The sequence below is a fragment of the Stegostoma tigrinum genome, chromosome 25 (genome assembly GCF_030684315.1).
Source record: "Stegostoma tigrinum isolate sSteTig4 chromosome 25, sSteTig4.hap1, whole genome shotgun sequence".
Classification (NCBI taxonomy): Eukaryota; Metazoa; Chordata; class Chondrichthyes; order Orectolobiformes; family Stegostomatidae; genus Stegostoma; species Stegostoma tigrinum.
The window spans coordinates 15783319-15807776 of NC_081378.1; the positions used below are offsets into that span (position 1 = coordinate 15783319).

The 24458-nt window shown below is 42.2% G+C and overlaps 1 protein-coding gene across 2 annotated transcripts in view; it reads left to right on the forward strand.

The window, feature by feature from the left end:
* The first annotated feature begins 3924 nt into the window (after positions 1-3924).
* The window catches only part of copg2 (COPI coat complex subunit gamma 2), a 61744-nt gene continuing 41210 nt past the window's right edge, over positions 3925-24458 (forward strand). Inside the window, exons 1-4 of one of the 2 annotated variants that reach the window (XM_048553938.2) lie at positions 3925-4075; positions 12231-12283; positions 18459-18539; positions 21316-21387. In XM_048553938.2, coding sequence (XP_048409895.1) covers positions 4030-4075; positions 12231-12283; positions 18459-18539; positions 21316-21387 — 252 coding nt within the window. In that variant the 5' untranslated portion in view covers positions 3925-4029. The other variant, XM_048553937.1, reaches the window with a different exon arrangement.

Consider the following 24458-nt stretch of genomic DNA (forward strand, 5'->3'; position numbering starts at 1 on the left):
GGGGAGGAAGGGCTTGTCATATGAGGCACGGTTAAGGACTGTGCGTCTGTACCCAATAGAGTTTGGAAGGAGGAGTATTGTGTGCAGTTTTGGTTGCCACATTACCAGAAGGACCGCTACCATCGCTGGGCCCACCTGGACAATTTTGCTGTGACGCCCTTCCGCCGCAGCTTCACTGCCAGCAGCACTGGACCCAACCAATAAAGAAGTTGTCAATCCTTAGACACCATGTTTTGCTGCTATGCCTATCTCAAGCTTTGGAGAGAGTGCAGAGAAGATTCACCAGGATGTTGCCTGGTCTCCAGGGCATTAGCTACGAGGAAAGACCAAAAAGGCTAGGATTGTTTTCACTGCAAAGACGGCAGCTGAGGAGGGACCTGATAGAGGTTTGCAAAATTATAGAGATATAGATAGGGTGGACAGCCAGAGACTATTTTTTCCCAGGGTTAAAGTTTCAGTTACAAAGGGGCACAGGTTCAAGGTGAGTGGGAAAACATTTAAGGGAGATGTGCGAGATACGTTTTTCATGCAGAGAGTGCTAGGAGCCTGGAATGCACTGCCAGAGAGGTGGTGGAAGCAGGCACGTTGGCAACATTTAAGAGGCATCTGAATGGTTATATGAAGGAGGGATACGGACTGAATAAGAGCAGAAGGTTTGTATTTTAGTTTAGTCAGGGGATGATGATCGGCACAGGCTTGGAGGGCCGAAAGGCCTGTTCCTGTGCCTTACTTCTCTTTTGTTGTGTTTTTTTAAATCACACTGAAACTTAAAGAATACGGAGAGGCCTGGAGTGAGTGGATGTTGGGAAGATGTTTCCACTAGTGGGAGAGACTAGCATTGAGGGCACGGGTTGAGAGAGTAGGGAAGACTCTTTAGAACTGAGAAGAGAATTGGACTTCAATTTTAAATTTTCATATATGGAATATATTTTTACTTTTCCAGGGTAAGCACAGGGCTTGGCATTGATATCAACAGCTGCTAGATTGGTGATGACGTTGGTGAGATAGGCATAGCAGCGAAAGATGGTGTCTGAGGATTGACAACTTCTTTATTGGTGGGTCCAGCGCTGCTGGCAGTGAAGCCATGGCAGAAGGGTATCACAGCAACATTGTCCAGGTGGGCCCAGCGATGGTAGCAGGTCTGGTGGAGGTGGCGGTGAGGCACTGGCAGAGGAGAATCAGCCCAGCGGCATAAGATGGGGCCTGAAGAGTGGCGACTTCAACGTTGGTTGGGTCCAGGGCAGATGGCGTTGATGCAGCGGGGGAGGGATGGTGATGCAGGTGTCTTGGATGATGGCTTACGACTGATGGACTCTCTTTAAGCTATATCTTTCTATTTCTTTCTTATACTGAACATTTTTCAAAATGGCGCCAGATCATTGTGACAGAGGAAAAGCTTTTCACTGTATTTTACTGTATTTTCACTGTAAAATACACATGACAATAAATCATAAATCTGAGCTGGTCAATTTTTTATTAAGTACAATATCAAGGAATACGTACACCCTCTGGCAAACATAAGGCATTAGGTCACAGATCAGCCATGAACTTATTGAAAGGCAGTACAGGTTTGAGGGGCTGAATGGCCTACTCCTGTTATTCGCTCTGAAAGGCAGGGGTCCATGTATATTAAGCTACCAGCTAATCCGATACATGGGGCTCTATTGTATACAGAAATAATGGGAACTGCAGATCCTGGAGAATCCGAGATAACAAAGTGTGGAGCTGGATGAACACAACAGGCCAAGCTGCATCTTAGGAGCACAAAAGCTGACGTTTCAGGAGCTGGATGAACACAGCAGGCCAAGGAGCATCACAGGAGCACAAAAGCTGATATTTCGGGCCTAGACCCTTCATCAAAAAAGGGGGATGGTGAGAGGGTTCAGAAATAAATAGGGAGAGAGAGGGAGGCAGATTGAAGATGAATGGAGGAGAAGATAGGTGGAGAGGAGAGTATAGGTGGGGAGGTAGGGAGGGGATAGGTCAGTCCGGGGAGGATGGACAGGTCAAGAGGGCAGGATGAGGTTAGTAGGTAGGAAATGGAGGTGCAGCTTGAGGTGGGAGGAGGGGATGGGTGAAAGTAAGAACAGGTTACCTCATCCCGCCCCAATGACCTGCCTGTCCTCCCCGGACTGACCTATCCCCTCCCCACCTATACTCTCCTCTCCACCTATCTTCTCCTCTATCCATCTTCAATCTGCCTCCCCCTCTCTCCCTATTTATTTCAGAACCCCTTCCCCATCCCTCTTTTCTGATGAAGGGAATGGGCCCAAATCGTTAGCTTTTGTGCTCCTGAGATGCTGCTTGGCCTGCTGTGTTCATCCAGCTCCACACTTTGTTACATGTTGAAATGTTAGCAAATGAGGATGGTGAGCCTCTGTAGGTTTTGAGCAGTCTGTCAATTTGAGGGGTGGCAGGGCTGTGGGATAATAGGCTGTCAGTCATTGTGAGGGGCAGGGGTCTGAGGTAATGAGTGGGCTGCGATTGTGAGGGGAGGGACTCTGAGGTAATGAGCAGTCAGATGTTGTGCAGAATAAAAATAAAGTTGCTGGAAGAGCTCAGCAGGTCTGGCTGCACCTGTGAAGGAGAAACAAACAGAGTTAATGTTTCGGGTCCAGTGATCCTTCCTCAGAACAGTCATTGTGAGGGGCTGAGCTCTGGGGTAATAAGCTGTCAGTCATTGTGAGGGATTGGGCTCTAGGATAATGAGCAGTCAATCATTGTGAGGGGTTCGGCTCTGGAGTGATGAGCTGTCAATCGTTGTGAGGGGCGGGGCTCTGGTATACTGAGCTGTTAGTCATTGTGAGGGTCTGGGCGATGGGGAACGGAGCTGTCAGTCATTGTGAGAGGTGGGGCTCTGTGGTATTAAGAACATAAGAACTAGGACCAGGAATAGGTCATCTGGCTCCTTGAGCCTGCCCCACCATTTAATAAGATCATGGCTGATGTTTTTGAGACTCAGCTCCACGTACCCGCCCACTCACCATAACCCTTAATTCTTTCACTGTTCAAAAATTTATCTAGTCTTGCCTTAGAAACATTCAGCGAGGTAGCTTCAACCGCTTCACTGGGCGGGGAATTCCACAGATTCACAACCTTTTGGGTGAAGAAGTTCCACCTGACCTCAGTGCTACATCTGCTTCCCTTTATTCTGAGGGGATGCCCTCTAGTCCTAGTTTCACCCGCTAGCGGAAACAACCTCGCTGCCTCTACCTTATCTATTCCCTTCATAATCTTATATGTTTCTATAAGATCTCACCTCATTCTTCTGAATTCCAATGAGTATAATCCCAGCCTACTCAGTCTCTCCTCATAATCCAACCTTCTCAATTCTGGAACCAACTGAATGAATCTCGTCTGCACCCCCTCCAGTGCTGGTATATCTCTTCTCAATTAAGGTGACCAAAACTGCACACAGTACTCCAGGTGTGGCCTCACCAGGACTCTATACAACTGCACATAGCCTCCCTGTTTTTAAACTCCATCCCTTTAGCAATGGCAGACAAAATTCTATTTGCCTTTTTAACTACCTGCTGCACCTGCAATCCTACTTTTAGCGATTCATGCACAAGGACACTTAAGTCCATTTGCCACGCAGCGTGCTGCAATTTTTTACATTTAAAACATAATCCATTTTGCTGTTATTCCTACCAAAATGGATGACCTCACACTTATCAACATTGTCCTCCACCTGCCAGACCTTTGCCCACTCAGATTATCTATATCCCTCTGCAGACTTTCAGTGTCTTCAGCACGCTTTGCTCTACCACTCACCTTAGTGTCATCTACAAATTTCGACACACCATACTTAGTCCCCAACTCCAAATCATCTCTTGTAAACAACTGTAAACAAATATTGAGCAGTCACTGTGAGGGGCGTGTCTCTGGGATGCTGAGCTGTCAGTCATTGCGAGGGGCGGGCCTCTGGTGAAATGAGCCGTCAGTCATTGCGAGGGGAATGCCTGGTAATCCAAAATAAAAAGCAGAAAATGCTGGAAATCCTCAGCAGCGTGAGAAAAGAAATAAAGGATGCTGGTCGTGAGCGAAATTTTTTATGGGAGCTGTTTTGAGAGCGGTTAGTGATGTGGGCACGCCCTATTACTGTCAATCGGAGTGGGAGGGTGTGGTCAGGTGCTGTCTCCCTGACGACGGCTTCTGGATTCGATGCTGTAAAAATGTTGAAGAAATTCGATAAAAAAGATGAGGAGTTGGGTTAGTGATTTTGTTCTGGACGCAGAGTTACCGTTCAGCCGTTAATTCTTTACTCTCGCTGTAAATGACCTCGTTGTCTGTGGGAGTCAGGCTGCGGGCCCTGTCCGCGCCCGAGGGCTGGTCAGTAGAAGCCGCCGACCCCGCTCGGGTTTACCGCGGGAGAAAGGGGTCTGTGTGTGGGTCAGGCTACGGTGGGAACAGTTTAAACATTTACCCTCGGATACCTTTTCTGCTTATTATACGGAGAGGCATGTGAGAGTAATACATGGGACAGTGAGCTGCTGCTATTGACCATCTTTATTGTCGAGAGTTTTAACTGATCGGTGTCATGAGAGAGTACGATCAATGGCGCACTGCAGGCGATAGCAGATTGAAACTAAACGGATTTGTATAGATTCGGGGCGGGTACTGGTGATTGTCTAGCCAGTGTGCTGATAAGGTAGTGGTTAGGACAGTAACCACTACATTGTAGCAACTGAAAAATCCAGTGCCCTGGGATGGCTGCCAGGCACAATTTATTATCCTTCTTTTTGTCCCCCAATAATGCGTCTTAGACGCTGTCGTATATCTTAACATGCCGCTCTTCAGTGTTTAAATAGCAAATTCCACTTGAGCTTTAACAATATTTGGTGTTTCCATAGTGCATTTGATCACTGCTTCTGATCGGTCATACCTCTGCTCTAGTATCTCCAGTCTGAATAACACCAAAGATATACCTCCACTAATGCTGTGTTCTCCTGCTTCCAATTCATCCCTTCCACTGGTCATTGTGATGCCTCAGATAACTATGTACACCATACACAGCATGACCTGGACAGTAGTCAGACTTGGCCTGCTTAGTGGCATGTAACATTTGTGCCAGGCAATGACCATCATCAACAAGTGAGAATCTAATAACCTCCATTTGAAATTCAATGGCATTGTCATTGCTAAATTCCCAAATGGCACCTTTAACCAAAGATTCAATGGTCTCAGTCACATAAATACTATGGCTCTGAGAACAGGTTGATCAGATATTCTGCAATGAGCAACTCACTTCCTGACTTCTTGAAATCTTTCTACTATCTACACGGCCAACTCAGGAATGTGCATTCCAGAATGAATGCAGTACCAACAATATTGATAATAATCCACACCATTTGGGATAAGTATGATTGAAACCCCATCCACACTCTTAAACATTCACTGTTTCCATCAACTGTAGCATCTATCTTCATTGGGATACATTGCAGCAACCCACTAAGGCTTCTTAGATAGCACCTCCTAAACTCTTGACTGCTACCAACTAGAACAAGCATATTAGAATTTCGACTGCCTGCATATTCCACTCCAGATCACAGTTTCTTGAATTAGAGATGTGCCATCTTTCATTCATTGTTGCCAGACAAAATCTTGCAATTCCATACTCCATAGAAGAAATGGACTGCAGCAGTTCAACAAGGATGTTCACCACCATGACTTTTCCAAAGCAATTACATATTGGCATCAAATGCTGTCCTTGCCAGTGACAACCACATCCCATGAACATGTAAAGAAAAAGCTTTTGCCAGTTGTGCTTTCACCTGCCCTGGGCACTAGCCCTGAAACTCCGAAACTCCCTCACTAAAACTTATTGCTTATCTCTCTCAAATTTTTGGTGATTATGTGGAGGTGCTGATGTTGGCCTTGTCAGGTGAAGTCAGCTGTGAAGGAGCAGCACTCCAAAAGCTTGCGATTTTTAAATAAACCGGTTGGTCTATAACTTGGTGTCATGTGACTTCTGACCAAATCTTTGGTCATCTGATAATATTTGTATAGATGGTACTCACTCGCAGTTTGCTTGAGAATGTTATTATGAAGCACCTCAAGATGTTCTACTAAGTTAAACAGTAACATAACTTCAAGTTACTAAAATTGATGTTTGGTTGCTCATTCAGTGAGAAACATACCAGTGCTTGGCTCTTAAACTGCATTGCTGTATGGCACTGGCCTTGCATGCACTTGAATGTTTCCAAGCTTTTTCTCAGCCCATGATCTTTACCATCGAGAAGGACAAATAGCCCAATTATGAGTATGCTACAGTCTTTGCAGTAAGTTTCAGTTTGAGATAAGCGTTTAAATTTAAATAAGGACGTGAAAGCAGAGCTAGCTAAAGTGAACTGGCAAGTTACATTATGGGAACTGCAGATGTTGGAGAATCCAAGATAATAAAATGTGAGGCTGGATGAACACGGCAGGCCAAGCAGCATCTCAGGAGCACAAAAGCTGACATTTCGGGCCTAGACCCTTCTTCAGAGAGGGGGATGGGGTGAGGGTTCTGGAATAAATAGGGAGAGAGGGGGAGGCGGACCGAAGATGGAGAGAAAAGAAGATAGGTAGGGAGGGGATAGGTCAGTCCAGGGAAGACGGACAGGTCAAGGAGGTGGGATGAGGTTAGTAGGTAGGAGATGGGGGTGCGGCTTGGGGTGGGAGGAAGGGATGGGTGAGAGGAAGAACAGGTTAGGGAGGCAGAGACAGGTTGGACTGGTTTTGGGATGCAGTGGGTGGAGGGGAAGAGCTGGGCTGGTTGTGTGGTGCAGTGGGGGGAGGGGACGAACTGGGCTGGCTTAGGGATGCGGTGGGGGAAGGGGAGATTTTGAAGCTCGAAGTCCACATTGATACCATAGGTCACTAGGGATACTGTGGCTGACATTAAGGGGATATTTCTGTATTCACAATAGATGCATTCCAATGAGAAATAAAGTTTAAGAGGAAGATCCAGCATCCGTGGTTAATTAAAAAAGAAAAGGATGTATGAAAGGAAAAAAGCAATTATACAAAGATAAGTGGCAGATCAGAAAATTGGATAGAATATAAGAAACTCCAAGGACTGACTTAAAAAGTTAAGAAGGGAAAAGTTTAGAGCATGAGAAAATGTTAGCTAGAAATATATACTCATAGTAAGAGTTTTAATTTTTTTTTTAAGAGTTAAAAGGAGCGATTGGCTGATAGAAGGTGTCTCAAAAATTAATCATAGAAAATAAGGAGATGCCAGGTGAATAAGTATTTTCTATTAAACTTCACTGTGGAAGATACAACTAACATCCCTGAAATAGTCCTAAATGGTAAAATGGAAGCACAGAACATTGCAGTCACCATGGAAATGGTATTGTGTGAATTGTTGGAGCTTGCTGACAAGTCTCTAGGTCCTGTGGACTTCATTCTCAGGTCTTAAAGAAGTGGCTGGCATATAGGGTGCTGCAACAAAGATCACAGTTGAAAATAAGAGCTTATGGTGGAGAAAATAACACACTGGCACGGATAGAAAATTGTCTATTTCACTGAAAACATTAGGCATGAATGAGTCAGCAAGTTTTGAGAAGATTTGTAGCTCAGGTTGAGTTTCTGGATGTGAGTTTGCTCGCTGAGCTGGAAGATTAGTTTTCAGACGTTTGTCACCATTCTAGGTAACATCTAGGTAAACAGATAAATAGAAAGCGGGACATAACACCAGCGCTTCAACGGAGGCTCACTGATGATGTTACCTAGAATGGTGACGAAACGTCTGAAAACTAACCTTCCAGCTCAGCGAGCAAACTCACATCCATGAATGAGTCATTTGGTGGTTGGCATGATGTGCTGATCGGTTATTGATTACATTTTGACCAGTAGAGGCTTGCCATGGAGAATGTATCCATTAATGATGACTGACAGTTAATTACCAAGTTTTGTAAATATTTTAAACCAGGCAGGTTGACTTTGGTCAAGCATTTCCCCGAGAAACGGACAGTGAATTTTAAGCACCCAAAATGCAATGTCGGACATTGGATGTGATACCGTGATTGGTCAACATTTGACAGCTAATCCCAAAGTGCAAAGAACTATGCTGAGAATCAATTTTGGATTGCTATTCAGGCTCACATGTGGTCCACCTAGGCACTCTAGAATCTGCAACTGTTAATATACACAGCTGTTTTCTTTGAAGACGGATCATGTACATATACTGTGCCTGTTTCAACTCAGCAAAACAACTCAAAACAAAATACTCAATTGTTAGTTCATTTCTCAGGGCACTGCCATGACCAATTGGAGTCAACTTGCCTTGTTCAATTTAACAGGTACAGTAAATTCTAATGGCAACACCTTTACCAGTCACAAGCCACTTGTCAACCAATCAACACTTTTCATTCACACAGTATAAATGTTATTTTTCCTTTACATTGCTATTCTTGTAAGCTGTCCTAATTAGTGTGAGGTGAAAAGCTTTGACATAGTGTGTTTTCTTTCAGCAATACTGAAGTTACTTCCAAAAGACTGTTCCTCTGTCCTACAATAATTATGTTCTTCTGGACTTAGCTTTCGGAACTAGTAATTCATTCTGGTAGTTATGATCAATAATACTGTGTATTTGATACTGTTTTTCCATTCAGGCCTTCAGTAGGTGCTGTTATCAGCTGACCTTTGGTCTTCAATGTCTGTTTTATATCCTCTGCCATACCGCACAGAAATGCTGCTCATTCTGATCTTTGTTGATTTTTCAACCAAACAATACAAATATGTACTTGTGGACTTACTTGTTCCTCTTAGTTGCTTGAACTAAGCTAATAATCTTGTTCTTGTTCAAACTACAGCTGTGAGAATGTATGCTTACACAATATAGTGGAATTAGTGCATAATTATGTTCAATTACCTTTTAGTAGGATAATAAACAATTTTGTCCATGGAGGCAGAACCAAAGTGTCAGGATGTGCAAAATACCTTTATAATTCTTGATGATCTGAAATGCAACTATTAACCTCTGAGAATGGAAGAGGAAACTGTCTTCTGTTTTCAAGATTCACTGTTTTGCACCTCAGTGTAAATTTAAACTTTATTTTTAAACAGTACATGGAAGACACAGAACTATTATCTTGGCAAGTTTGCAGATACATTTTGTTTTTATTATGTTAATGTTCACAGCTAAAGTTGGTGATTAAGTTAAGCTGTAACTGTTAATTGCAAGCTTTGATACCGGTGTTGTGGCTATTGGTTCGTTTTAGTCTATTCTGGATCTCCATGTGAGAAGTATGATGATACAACTGCACAGCGATTCTTGCTAGGTAGTGTCATGTTGTCCTCCATCAAGAGCCTTGTATACATTTGGCTTTGTGTCCAGGAATAGAAGTTCTTTGCGAATAGGTAGATGCTGGTAAAATTTAATGGGCATTGTCAATTATGACTACCCGGTTTTTGAGATCATCACAATTTTGTCGATGCTCTTGGTAAGAATGCGAAGCAGCAATTTGATTCTAGAGCGCAACCACATCTTCAAATTAGAGTAGTAATTCTCCAACACAATCCAAAAATAAACAAGATGAATGCACTGAGATTATCCAAGCATCAAATGAATGTGTCTATACCCTAAAGTATTAAGTATCTCAATATTTTTTCTTTCCTCCTCAAACGTACACTGTCATGTGGGATGTTTCAGTGGGTAAATATCTGGCACTTTATTCATGTGGCACTTCTTGTATGAATTTAATAGGGAGATTATTTGACTTTGGGGGCAAGACAGCTGAGTTTGGTACTATATTTGATCAGTATTCAAACTTGCCATCAGAAGTGACTGGACAAAGATGCCTTGGCTGTGTTTTTCTGCTTTTATCAAATCATGAATGCTGGGGCCAGTTGCTAAACCCCAACAAACATTCTGGCTGTGATCAGACCAGAAGATCAAACCCAGACCCTACTGCTTATTCAGGATTTCATCTTGTTTTCAGATAATGATTGTAATATCCTTGGGGTGGCATGGTGGCTCTGTGATTAGCTTCACTGCACGAAGGACCTGGGCTCAATTCCAACCTCAAGCAACTGCCTGTATGGAATTTGCCCATTCTCCCATGTCGGCATGGGTTTCCTCCCACAGTCCGAAGAGGTGCAGGTTAGGCGGATTGGCCATGCTAAATTGCGCCTAATGTCCGGGGTGTATAGGTTAGCTGAATTAGCCATGGGAAATGCAGGGTTACAGGGATAGACTAGAGGAGCGAGTCTGGGTGGGGATGCTCTTCAGAGAGTCACTGTGGACTTGTTGGGCTGAATGGCCTGTTTCCACACTGTAGGGATTCTATGACTTTTCTCCTTTTGAGTTGAAAGAATGGTAAAATAGAAGCTTATCTTTGTGTCCGAATTTGTAGAATCTTTTCGGGTGCAGGCATAACATATTGGTGAAGATATATTTCAAAGTAGGTACGTTTATAAGTAAATTGTGAAATTAAAAAAATCAATAAATGTGTTTCTGTGTTGGCATGCTATTAATATAAAATGTTGGGTATGCTAATTTAACCTATGGAAAAATGCACAACAGTTTAGTAAATTCTAAAGTTGATTTTCTGACCGCGTTTACTGCAATGAAACTGATTTATCTTGATTCATTAAAAAGCACAATGAAACAATACAGTAAAGGTTGAAGTCATTTAATAATCTGTCAGGGAGCTCATAAACATTGCATTTATGTTAACTTTAATGATTAGGTTTTTTATTTGCACAGTGAAATGTATATGAACTGTCAGTATTGGTTACATGGTTAGGTGTAAAACTGGGAGAAATCTACCAACTGTATAGGGATGAATTTTTCCAGCTTTGAATTATGCTACCTGTAATAGTTTTTGCTGTGTTGTCCTCTGAGCCCCATGCACAGCGGTGGCATCTAGAATCTAAAGCCAGTACTTTAGCAGACCTGTTACACATTTATCTCTATAACTGATACTGACAAATCATAAACGTTGTGGAAAAAAATCTTGGAATCCTATATCATAATAATTGGCATGTGAAGAATCTCCTAACAGCTGTGTGTGCACAGCTTGGAGGATACGTTACCCCAAGTGCTGTGGACAATGGTGAGTCAATTGGAAAAGTAAGACAAGATTGAGAATCTGTGCCTTGGCTTTTTGTGCATTGCCACATCACTCAGAACTTGTAGGTTCACTTACTTCTATCTTGCCTGTTAATGCAGACATAAAACCAGGCAGCTTATCATCTTTACCAGTAGTGATCAGTCAAGGGAATGGGCATTGCTTTACAGCATTGTGCTATACCAATGTCACACCTACCGCATGTGCCAACAGCATATCGCAAATACACTGCTTCAATCAAATTACCACGTCTGAAATTCTAAGGGCAGTAGTGCTCAGTTAAATTTGGGAAACTGGTGTCAGTTAGAGGTCACAGATACAGTGAGTCAAGGGTATTGCTCACTGTCAGTTTGAGACATTGGGCATAGTCGGATCTTTAGGTCCAGTGCAAAGTGACAAGGTTCGTTTTAAGTCAGTTAGTAAACACACAGAAGTCAATCAGGGCTATCTTTCCAAGTCATTCCAGAACAATGACAAGATGTTATGCTACACTGGGTATGAAGGAAAGAAATAGCATCCGTTAGGCAGGGTTCAAACACAGTACAGTGTTCAGGGCAGGTAACTTGATTCTTGTGGCTGCAGTTATTATAATAGTCAATCAGACATGTAATGATGTAAAATGGTAATGTGTTTCCGATTGTGAGTTTCTATTTGCCATGACCTGAATCTGAGGCTTTTATCTATTGTTCTCTTCTCAACAGATGTACTGTGAAGGGATATTTGTGGCTGGCAGCAATTAACCTGGTGCTCAGCTGGGCTTTAAATAAGGTGCCAGCTACGGAAATCCTGTACAAGTGCTGCACCATGCTACTGCATACATAGTAAGATGCTGCAACGTGCGCAGTAACTCACTAGAGCTCACAGAGAGAAATCCTTCATTAATCCTCTTGAAATTGCCACCTAGATGATTTTTGGTAACATACAGACCAAAATCCTCCTGGTAGTGGTACAAACCAGTCCTGTGGTACTTTTGACATCTATGGAAATGTTTTCACTAACTCCCGTGAGGATGTATAGATCTATGGGGCAAAAGAATAACATGAAAAACCCTAAAGCAAATTGTGAGCTTAAATATTTGTCAAGACACCTTTCAAAACACTTAATTTAGAGCACACACAACAATACTAATCTGCGTATTGTATTCACTTTCATTCTTTACACGCTTTTTAGGAAGTGGATCCAATCCTTACCAACATTTGGAGAAGAGTGCAGTACTACAAGAGGCAAGTCTTCATCATCAACTTTCTTTGATTCCCAGAATAAAAGAAACAATGTCATTGCAAATGTTGTGTAATTTAATTTTTAAAAGATGACTTACTTTAAAGAGAACCCTCCCTACTTTCCTGTAATGACAAAAGAAAATTGTGGTGGTCATGATGCAGTTTTAGAATAACTTCAATTTACAGCCCCTAGTGCTTAGGCTTTGAAAGTGCTTAACTCCCACAACTCTGATTTTATCTGTAGCCCAGTAAGGTTCTCATCCTTAAGTACTTTTACAACTCGCTTTTAAAATTATTTATGGAATTGGCTTCTAGCACCTTTTTGAGGTAGATTGTGATCAATCGTTGCAGATTGGCGTGAAAACAATTTCTTGCCATCCGTCATCTAGATGTTTATCCAATGATTTTAATTTCTGCAATCTCATTACTGACCCACTTGCCAGATGGAATTATTTTTCTTCATCCATTGTGTCAAAATCTCTCATCATTTTGGAAACTTTTAAAACAGAATAGTAGTAACTATTAAAAGGCAAAATAAGTTAATGGGTTTTATTCATGGATGCATTAAATGCAAAGTCACTTTCATGATCAAGTTGTGCCAGATATTGATTTAGCTATATTTGGAATATTGAGCAGTTTTGGAAACATGAAAATAATAGATGCATGGAAAATAGTGAAGATTAATTGGAATTTGAGAAATGAGAGGTTATGGTTACAAAATGTAGGTTACAAAAACTGAAGCTGTAGCAGAAAGAACAGAGAAACCATCAAAATTTAGGTGGTGTTTCAGGAGGGAATTGTGCATTATATCTATTTATCAGTGAAACATAGCATAAACTTAGGATTAGAACTAGAAAAATAAATAGTAATAGAAGAAGAAATGGTTTCATGCAAACAATTATTAGATTGTCAGATGCGTTATAACAAGTGTGTATTGAACTTGAGTCAGTACTGACCTTTAAGGAGAATTAACGTTGAACATCAGGTTACAGTTATTGATGGTTTTGGATAAAGAACAGGATAATAGAAAGCTTGAATGTGGCACAAACTGAATGGTTTCCATCCTGCCTACAAATTTAAGCATTTTTAGTTATGAAGTATTTCTCATTACACTGACTGACAGACTTTTCATCTGATTGCTGAAGGCTCTGTAAAATGACTATTTAAACACAGAAAATGTTTAAAAATTGTGCCTTTAACTAGCATTGGGTTCAAATAGTATTTCATTCCTGAACCAAATAACATGCTTGCATGATATTACATACTTAATTTAAACTGTTTCATTTTAAAATGGTGAACAGAACATTTGGGTGATAAACTTTCAACATGTGGCCAGCAGATCAAAACGTTTGGTTTGCACTTGTGAAATGTTTTGGTTCCGATTGTATCACGGTCCAGATAGAAAAACTTGCAGAGGATTATGAAGTGGTTACCGTAAAATTGCAGTATTTCAGTGGCATAAGGTATTCACTTGAAATTTGTCACTATTTTACTGGAGCTTTCATACTTTTTGATTAGATTCCCTACAGTGTGGAAACAGGCCCTTCGGCCCAACACGTCCACACTGCCCCCTGAAGCATCCCACCCAGACCCATCCCCCTATAACCCACACACCCCCGAACACTACGGGCAATTTAGCATGGCCGATCCACTATTTTGTTTTAATTTTTATTTTATTTAAGACAAAAGCTTCAAGTACTTTTGTTAGTTACCACAGTGCATTTCTGACTTTAGATCAGTTTTTAAGAATTGGAATGCAGTAAATGATCTTTAGAAGCACCAGAGAGCCGGTGGCAATTGATGTCTTCTATTTTAATGGTTGGGTGATGACTAGTTTGTTTTCGTTCTGAAGATATTCATGAAAATTAGATTCACTAGCCAAAAGTATCAAAAAAAATTTCCAGAATACTTCAGTATCCTACAAAACAAGACTTAATAAATAAGAGCTAGTAGGAACTGCCGAAGCTGGAGAATCTGAGATAACGTGGTGTGAAGCTGGATGAACACAGCAGGCCAAGCAGCATCAGAGGAGCAGGAAAGTTTGACATTTCGGGTCTGCTGAAGAAGGGTCTCGACCAGAAACATTAAACTTTCCTGCTCCTCTGATGCTGCTTGGACTGCTGCGTTCATCCACCTTCACATCGTGTTATCTCTTAATTAAACAAACCTTTTGTTAACTTTGAATTCATGCCAGTTGCACCGTGTTTTTGATTTATATTTTGAAAACTTCTTGATTATTCTCAGTATTTGAATATTTATCAGCATGTGTGATATGCATGTATTCTTGGATATCTACATGCATTAATGTGTTAATACACTAACTACTAAGTTTAATCCAGCACAGTTTTTGTTAGGAGTTGCAACTTTACACCAATTTTAAAAGTCCTAGTTTAAATATTTGGGTTGTCTCACCTTGATCCTGATGTTGAGATTCCATTTGGAAAAAATCTGACTATCAGCAAGCAGTTATTCTCCCCTAGTTTGGCCTGACTAGTGGAAATGTCACACTAGTATACGTGAGGGTATTTTTCTGATTTTGTGAAGCATATTAAGAGAAGATCATATATGTACTGTTGTAAAATTGTAACACTTTTTGAGGGACAGGCTTATAATTTCAGCTCAGCATATTGAAATTCGAACTTTTTAAATGAGACAGCATAACTCTGTATTCAACTTACACTGTAGTAGACCTAAACATTGTCAATTTTGACATTGAAAGTCATGTTTACAAAAAGATCTTACTTCCCATCTTAGACAAAAAAAATCTGCAGACGCTGGAATTGAAGGTGGACAAACAGGAGGCAGGAAGAACAGAGCAGGCCAGGCAGCATTTCGAGGAAAGTCAATGTTTTGGGTATTACCCTCCTTCAGGACTGGGTGTGGGGGGCGCTGCAGACAGAGGTGGGGGAACGAGGGGTAGCAGAATGGTGGTGATAGGTGGGCATCGGTATTGGGTAAGACATGGTTGGTCAATGGGAGGGTTGAATCCAGCTGGTAGCTGGAAAGGGAGTCGGGGGATGGGTGGGAAGGTTATTTGAAATTAAAGAACATAGTGTTGAATCCTTCAGGCTGTGGGGTTCCCAGGCAGTAGTTGAAATAGGGACTGGCTCATTACAGGCCAGGCAAAGATGCTTGGAGTAGTGGTCACCTAGACTATGTTTGGACTCATCACTGTAGACAAGACCATATTGGGAGCACGGATACAGTAGACTAGGTTGGAGGATATGCAGGTGAAGCTCTGTCTCTCCTGGAAGGACAGTTTAGGGCCTTGGATGGAGGTGAGGGAGGTGATATGTGGGCAGGTGTTGCATCTTTTACAGTTACAGTGGAAGGTATTGAGGGCAATGTACCTGGGCGGGGTGTGGTTAATGGGGATTGTGGCATGAACTAAGGAGTGCCGAAGAGATGGTCCTTGTAGAATGCGAAGAGGGGTGGGGAGTGGAAGATGTTTGGGTGATAGGGTCTAATTGGAGTTGGCAGAAGTCTTTGAGGATGATACATTGGATGCAGAGGCTGGTGATGTGGAAACTGAGGACAAGGGGGAATCCTATTTTTATATTTTGGGGGATGTAGTTAAAGCTGTAGTGCAGGGAATGGAGGAGGCACGGTGGAGGGCTGCTGGATGATCTGGGGTTGGGGGGGGGGGGGGGGAAAGAACATTGTTTGAAAAAGAAGGACAGCCACACTACTTGGGAGTGGACCGTCTCCTCGTCAGAGCAGATGCAACGGAGAAGACGGAATTGGGAAAATCGGATGGAGTTTTTGCAGGGTCCAGGGTTGGGAGAGGTGTAGTCCAGGGAGCTGTGGGAGTCTGTGGGTTTATAGTAAATGTCGGTCCATAAACTGTCACCAGAAAGGGAAACAGAGGTCAAGAAAGAGGAGGGAGGTGTCTGAGATAGACCAATGGTGAATTTGAGAGTGGGGTGGAAGTTGTTAGCCAGGTCGATGAAGTGATCCAGTTCAACCCGGTTTCAGGATGCAGCAGTCAATGTCACAGAGGAAAAGTCGGGGAACAGTACCAGTGTACACACTGAAGAAGGACTGTTCGACATAACTGACAAAGAGGTAGGCGTAGTAGAAGCCCATGTGAGTGCCCATTGCAACCCCCTGGATTTGGAGAAAGTGGGAAGAATTCGAAGGAAAAGTTATTGAGGGTGGGGACTAGTTCAGTGAGGCAAAGGATGTTATTTGTAGGGGGGGAATGCATGGGTCTGTTGGAGGGGGAAAAAAATGAGGGCCTGTCAGCTGTTCTTGTGGGGCATGGGCGTGTACAGGGATTGCATATCCTTAGTAAAGATGAAGTGCTGGGCACCAGGAAACTGGAAGAGATGTGTTTAGTGGCACAGGAGCATGCAGGGACGATAGGTCAACTGGGGTAGTTGGTCTTGTGGATCTTGGGGAGCAGGTAGAACCAAGCAATGTGGGGCTGGGGGACTATAAGGCTGGAGCCAGTGGAGGTGAAGTCACTGGAAGTGCTGAAGTCATAGACAATGTGGGAGACAGTAGCTTGATGGGCTGTGCTGGGGTCGTGGTCAAGGGGGACGTAGGACTTGTGTTGGAGAGTTGGCGATCGGCTTCTGTGACCTCGAGGTCTGTCCTCCAGACTACGACCACCCTGCCTTTGTCAGCAGGTTTGATTGGTGCAGAGCAATGGACGTTCAAAGGGGGAGAGGTTGGAGTGGGTAAGGGGGGTGGAGAAATCGAGACAGTCGATGCTAACTGCCAACGCGACAATGAAGAGGTCCTGGACGGTAAGAGGCCGGCAGGGGGTATCCAAGAGGATAGGAAAGTTGGAGGTGGGAGAAGGGCTCCCAGAGGGTTGTTGGGAGTCTTTAAACGAAGAAGAAGGCATGGAGGCGGTGGAGAAGAGCTCCACATCATGGCAGGCACAAAACTCGTGGTGGGGGCAGAGGGGCATGAATGTGAGCCTTTTACTGACGAAAGAATATTCAGCCTCAGAGCTTTTGAGGTTGGGGGCATGCTGAGTATGTGGCAAGATTCAGGGTTGGGGTTTTGGGGTGTCTCGAAGGCTGAAGGAGTGGAGAGGAGAGGGTGATAGAATGTGATGGGTGACAGTTGGACGTGTGTGGTGGGGTGAAGTAGTTGGGGGGAGAAGGAGCGTGAGAGGGGAGTGGGTTTGAGTATTCGTTGGGGCAGTGTGTGGGAGATATGAAGTAGAGAGGAGGAGGGAGAGATGGAGGGGTAGGGTGTACTGTGAGGGTGGACATATGAAAAGTGAGAGATTTGCTGGCTAGCTGCAGGTGGGCAGTAAGACCCAGGAGTGACGCTGGGCATAGGGGTCCATGTCCTTATTTTGCACCACACTCCCCACCAACCACTTCAACCCTACCCCCTCCACAGCCCTGCAGTACCTTCCCTTGTAACTATAAAAGATGCAACACCTGCCCACGCACCACCCCCCTTACCTCCATCCAAGGACAGTCCTTCCAGATGAGACAGAGCTTCACCTGCTTCTCCTCCAACCTAGTCTACTGCATCTGATACTCCCGATGTGGTCTTCTCTACATTGTTGAGACCAAATGTAGACTAGGTGACCATTTCACCGAGCATCTTCACCTGGCCCATAACGACCAGCCTAACCTCTTGCCCACGTCAACTCTGTTGTCCCCACTCCTCCCCTGTCATGTCCGTCTTCGTACTCCTCCAGTGTTGCAGTGATTCAGAATGCAGATTTGAGGAACAACACCTTATCTTCCACCCGGGCACCTACAGCCCGAGGACTCAACATTGAGTTCTCTAATTTCAAATAACCTTTCCACCCTTCCCCCTCCCTTTCCAGTCCCACCTTCTCCCTTCCATTCCACCTACTGCTTCCAGCTACCAACCGGATTCATCCCCTCCATTGACCAATCAGAGTGTAACTAATACTGGTGTCCCCCTATCACCACTATTGTTAACCCCTCCCCCACCCTGTGTATTTCCAGCTCCCCTACCCCCACATCCAGTCCTGAAGAAGGGTAATAATCGAAATGTTGACTTCTCCTTTTCTCCCGATGCTGCCTGGATTGCTGTATTCTTCCAGCCTCCTGTTCATTCCCAATCATTTTGAGGACAAAAGCTGTCTGCAATAGAATTTTATCAAGAAACACCAGCTCATATGAATAATTTTATTGCTAGATTTCTATATTGCTTTGACAAACATTTTTATTGTTCACAGGCCCGTATTTTCAATGAAACACCATTAAATCCCAGAAAATGCTTACATATTCTTACAAAGATTCTGTACCTGCTCAACCAGGTAAGATGTTAGTGTCATAGAACAGTTACTTTCTTTTGTGCTGTAATGTCCACGTTTGCTCTTAGAACAACTCAACTAGTCTCAATCCACCATCTATTCCCCATAGCCCTGCCCTTCCCATTTTATCCACTTTCCTTTTAGTAACAGAAATGAACAAGCCTGTGCTGCACTCGGGCAGTGCAGTTGTCAAGTATTCTTACTGTTCAATTTGAGATCCTCGTGCACTAAATCTCATGTTAAGTTTAGAGGGAGATTACCTTTTGATAAAATGCCTTGTCTGTGAGCGAAACTTATAGAATGCCTTGAGTATATCTCTAGTTGTGCATTTTCTATGTTCTCTTCAAAGAAATTCCCAAAAGGATCTTATGTATTAATTTATACAGAATGTGAGTCTAATGTATTTAGAGAGATTTGTTTTAACAATAACTGATTTTAGTGTCATTTTGTGTTTCGACAGAGGAGATTAGTATTTCCATTTCTGTATGCTGAGAAACATTGAGAATAACGTGGAATCATAAAAGCTTCCAGCACCAAAGGATATTAATCAGCCTGTTATGTCTGTGCTAGCTTTTTGCTACATCAATCCAAAACTAATCCCATTGACCTGTCTATTCTTCTAGGTTTGCACCTTCCTCAGCTTTAAATATTTACCTTAAAAGAAGAAAACATCTCTCTCTAATAGTTAGCTTAATTTATATGTTAGTTGTGGAAATAGTAGAATGATGTTCAGATATCTTAAACATCTCTTCCATCCTCAAATATTGATTGGCAATCACAATGTGATTGTAGATCACTTTGTTACATTTCATATCATGGGTAAAAGTTGTGCACTGACTAACTCACTTGACCCTCAAAGTCTGTCAAATATTTAAAGATAAGAACGTAATAGAATACGCTCCAGTTGTCTGGATGCATGCAGTTCCAAGAACACCCAAGAAATTCAACAGCATTCAAGATAAAACAGCCTGCTTGATTAACACCCATCCATCACTGTAAATATTTATTTTCTCCAGCACTAAAGCACAGTGATAGCAATGTGTGCCACATACAATATTCACTGTAGCAACTTATCATGGCTGCTGTGACAGCATTATCCAAATCCTCAAACTCTACCACTTAGAAGAATCAGAACAGGATCCACATGTAAACACCAGTTTTGCTTTAAGTCATACTGTCCTGACTTGGAACTATATTGCTGTCCCTTCACTGTTATTGGATCAAAGTCCTGGAACTGCATCCCTCTCAGCACTGCAAGAACACTGACACTGCTCAGACTGCAATGGTTCTTGAAGTGGTCAGTGGCAATAAGGGATGGGCAATAATTGCTGAACATGCCATAAACATTAACATCCAACAAATGAATAAAAGAAGAGCCAAACAAAACATTTGTTAGAAATGGAAGATTTGAATTTGTCCAATGTAAAATTATATTTTTAAAGCACTCCTGTTAATGGATAAATCTTGTTATAATCCTCCTCCTTGATCATTTTTAATAATTGATCATTGATCATTTTCAGAACCGGAATCAAGCTATCTGAATTATTTTGTTTTGTATATGTGCATAGAAAAAATAAATTTGAAAAGCAAATCAGACTTATTCCAATGTTTTTCTTCTCTACACAATGAAAAGTCATTTTTTGCATTTGCTGATCAACATTTTACTTTTTGTTCACAGGAAATTGTTAACTCTGTAAAACAGTGTACCTACTTGTAATTGGTTGATTGAACCTGGCCAGCTTAGTATGTGAGTTAGGTTTTGCTTAAAGAGATATGATTGGATTGTTGAACTGCAACACTAAAATGTTTTTTTTTGTTATTTATTCATTAGGTGGCAAAGCTAGTATCTTTTGCCCAGCCCTAATGGCCCCTGAAAGTGGTTCATCTGTATCATGTTCTTACTGGTGCAATACTTTGTTGCAATTAAGAATTCTTAGGATTTATTCTAGTGAACTTTGTCCTATCATAGGTGTGAACTGACTAGGGTCTCTTTGAAAAACTGATTATTATTCCAGAGTAGGACGGGTAAATTTCTCCAACGGGTGTCATTTTTTCATTGCTTCTTTTTAAAACAGATCTGACATACGAAAACCATCAGCTGTAATTCATGGAGTATGCCATGTTGTTTGGAGATACCATTGTTATACCTTAAGCAATTATTGTTAAATTTTCCTTATAAATTGGTTCTGGTAAGCTGCTGCCTGCTCCTTTAAAGGGATATTTAATATTGTGAATTTTCAACAACAGTGTTCATACTTCATAGGTTCCACAAAAAAATGAACAATAAATAATAAATAACACATAAATGTACATGACCTCAGAACATCTTAAAGCGTTTGATTGCCAATTAGGTACTTTTGAAATAGTTATTTTTGTAAATGATGCAAAACTGTCACATTTTTTCACAGCATGTCCTGCAGCCAACAAAAGGTAATATGCACATAGTCTGTTTTAATTATGTTAGTTGATGGATAAATAGTGGCGCTGAGAGAAGACACAAAAATCATCAAGTTAGAGAACATCAAACAGGGTGTTTTCACTGGATGGCATAACATAATATTGTAACTTGTAATAATGAAAATGTAGCCAAAATTTTCAAAAGGCCCAACTGATGACACATTCGTCATCCTATTTGCTTCAGATTCCTACAAGTCATCAGGTAGGGATTGAAGGGTCCTGACCTAAAACATCAACTTTCCAACCTCTGATGCTGCCTGGCCTGCTGTGTTCGTCCAGCTGCACACTGTTATTGCTACTTTCTCTTTCTGTTCTCTTCAAGGGGGATCATTTTGGAACAACAGAAGCTACTGAAGCCTTTTTTGCAATGACCAAACTGTTTCAGTGCAATGATGTAAGTATCCACTGGATATGACTGTGAAGGAACTCTGAAGAATGTTTTTGCATTTTAAAAGTAATTAATGTTTTACACTTATTTTGTGGCCAAATTCCAGATTGCACAATATCAATTGACTAAGGCCCACTGGATTGGTGCAATGTATTAACATACATTGAGGATTGGTTAACAGACAGAAAGCAGTAGAAATAGTTTAGCCACTTTGGGGTTGGTAAGAGTACCACAAAGATCAGTTTTTGGATCTCAGATACATACAGACTATGTCAGTGACTTGGAAGGGTCAAAGTAATTTTTCTACGTTTGTTCGATTACAAATCTAGGTGAGAAAGCTTTGAGGATGCTATAAAGAGGCAGCAGTGAGCAATGCACTGGTTAAGTGATCAGGCAGATGGACTATCATGTGGGAAGATATGAAATTAGCCATTTTGTGGAAGAGAAAGGCAGGTTTTTTTTTTTTAAAAATTGCAAAGATGAGTAAATGTTTGTATTCAAAGGGAGAAAGGCAACCTTCTACAAAAGTTTCAAAAAATGACATGGAGGTACTGCAAGCAGTTAAGAGGGCAATTTGTTTGCTAGCATTTGTTACAAAGGCATTGAATATAAATGAAATGAAATGTCACTACTAACATGCTTATATATAAAGCATTGATATTGTGTGGCACTGCTAATTGCGGCAGGCTTTGAACACTTTAGCAACTCAAAATTGGGGATCCATAAGGCAGAGTGGTCTGTCAGCAACCACAGAATTATATTCCTTTAAACTCTCTCACCCCATGGCCTAGCATGTCCCCCACTCTGCCATTATCATCAAGTCGAGAGAAACCGTGATTCAATGAAGATTATAGGAGGGCATGCCAAGAACAGCACCAGGCATGCCAGAAAATGAAATATCAAATCATTGGAGATATTACATCGAACTCATTGCCAAACAGCAGAAGACAGGGCTAAGTGAACCCATAACCGGTGGGGTAGATGTAGTTCTGCTGTCCTAACACACACAGTTGTGAATGCTGGTTGGTAATTGAAAAATTAACAGGATGAGGAAGCATCCTCCTCTTCAGTGATGGGGGAGCGTAACATATCAAAGGAAAAGACAAGGATGATGTATTTTCATCCATCTTCAGCCAAAAGTGCTGAGTGGATGATCCATGTTTGCCTCCTCTGGAAGTCCCCAGTAGCACAGATGGCAGTCTTCAGTCAATTGGATTCACTTTACACGGTACAAGAAATAGCTGAAGGCACTAGTTACTGCAAAAGCTATGGGCTGTGACGGTATTTTGGAAGCAATACTGAAGAATTGCACTCCAAAACTAGGCTCCAGCCAAACTGTTCCAAGAACGTTGCAACTACTTGACAATGTAGAGCGTTGCTGGTACGAGCTGTTTACAGGGAAGCAGGACAATCCAATCCAGCCAGTTACCACCCAATCAGTCCACACCCAATCGTCAGTCATATGATGGAAAGGGTCATTACAGTCCTATGAAGCAGCACTTACAAAGGAATAATCTACTAACTGATGCAGGAAGTTGGGGAGGAATTCGTGGGGCCCCTAGCAGAAATATTTGTATCATCCACAAACTCAGATGAAATACTGAAGGGTTGGAGGTGGCTTAAGTTGTGAACATCACTTAAGAAAGACTAAGGAGAAGCCTGGACACCATAGTCCTGTGAACCTGACATGGGTGGTGGATAAATTGTTGGAGGTGATTCTGAAAGAGAGGATTTACCTGCATTTGGAGAGGCAAGGACTGATCAGGGATAGTCAGCATGGTTTAGTGTGAGGAAAGTTGAGGTCTCTCAAACTTGACTGAGTTTTTTTAATGAAATAAACAAAAAGATTGAGTGCAAAACGAAAGATGTTGTCTACTTGGACTTTGGTAAAGTCTTTGACAAGGTTCCGTATGGTGGACTAATGAGTAAAGTTAGATCACATGGGATTCAAGGTGAGCTTGCCAATTGAATACAAAATTGGCTTGACGGTGTGAGCCAGAGAAGGATGAAGGAGCGTTGTTATTTGGCCTGTGACCAGAGGGATGCTACAGGGATTGGCATTGGGTCTACTTTTGTTTGTCATTTATCTAAATGATTTGGATGAGAACAAAGGAGGCATGGTTAGTAAGTTTGCAGATGACATCAAACTTGGAGGTATAGTGGTCAGTGAAGAAGGTTATCTAAGATTACAAAGAGATCTTGATCAATTGAGTAAATGGGATCAGGAGTGACAAGTGGAGTTTAGTTTGGATAAATGTGAAGTATTGCATTCTGCTAATACAAACAAGGAAAGACTGATACAATTAATTACTCAGTGGTGAGTGGAGTTCCACAGGGCTCTGTCCTTGGGCCTCTACTGTTTGTAATTTTTATTAATGACTTGGACGAGGGAATTGAAGGATGGGTCAGCAAGTTTGCAGACGACACAAAGGTCGGAGGTGTCGTTGACAGTGTAGAGGGCTGTTGTAGGCTGCAGCGGGACATTGACAGGATGCAGAGATGGGCTGAGAGGTGGCAGATGGAGTTCAACCTGGATAAATGCGAGGTGATGCATTTTGGAAGGTCGAATTTGAAAGCTGAGTACAGGATTAAGGATAGGATTCTTGGCAGCGTGGAGGAACAGAGGGATCTTGGTGTGCAGATACATAGATCCCTTAAAATGGCCACCCAAGTGGACAGGGTTGTTAAGAAAGCATATGGTGTTTTGGCTTTCATTAACAGGGGGATTGAGTTTAAGAGTCATGAGATCTTGTTGCAGCTCTATAAAACTTTGGTTATACCGCACTTGGAATACTGCGTCCAGTTCTGGGCGCCCTATTATAGGAAAGATGTGGATGCTTTGGAGAGGGTTCAGAGGAGGTTTACCAGGATGCTGCCTGGACTGGAGGGCTTATCTTATGAAGAGAGGTTGACTGAGCTTGGTCTCTTTTCATTGGAGAAAAGGAGGAGGAGAGGGGACCTAATTGAGGTATACAAGATAATGAGAGGCATAGAGTTGATAGCCAGAGACTATTTCCCAGGGCAGAAATGGCTAGCACGAGGGGTCATAGTTTTAAGCTGGTTGGTGGGAAGTATCG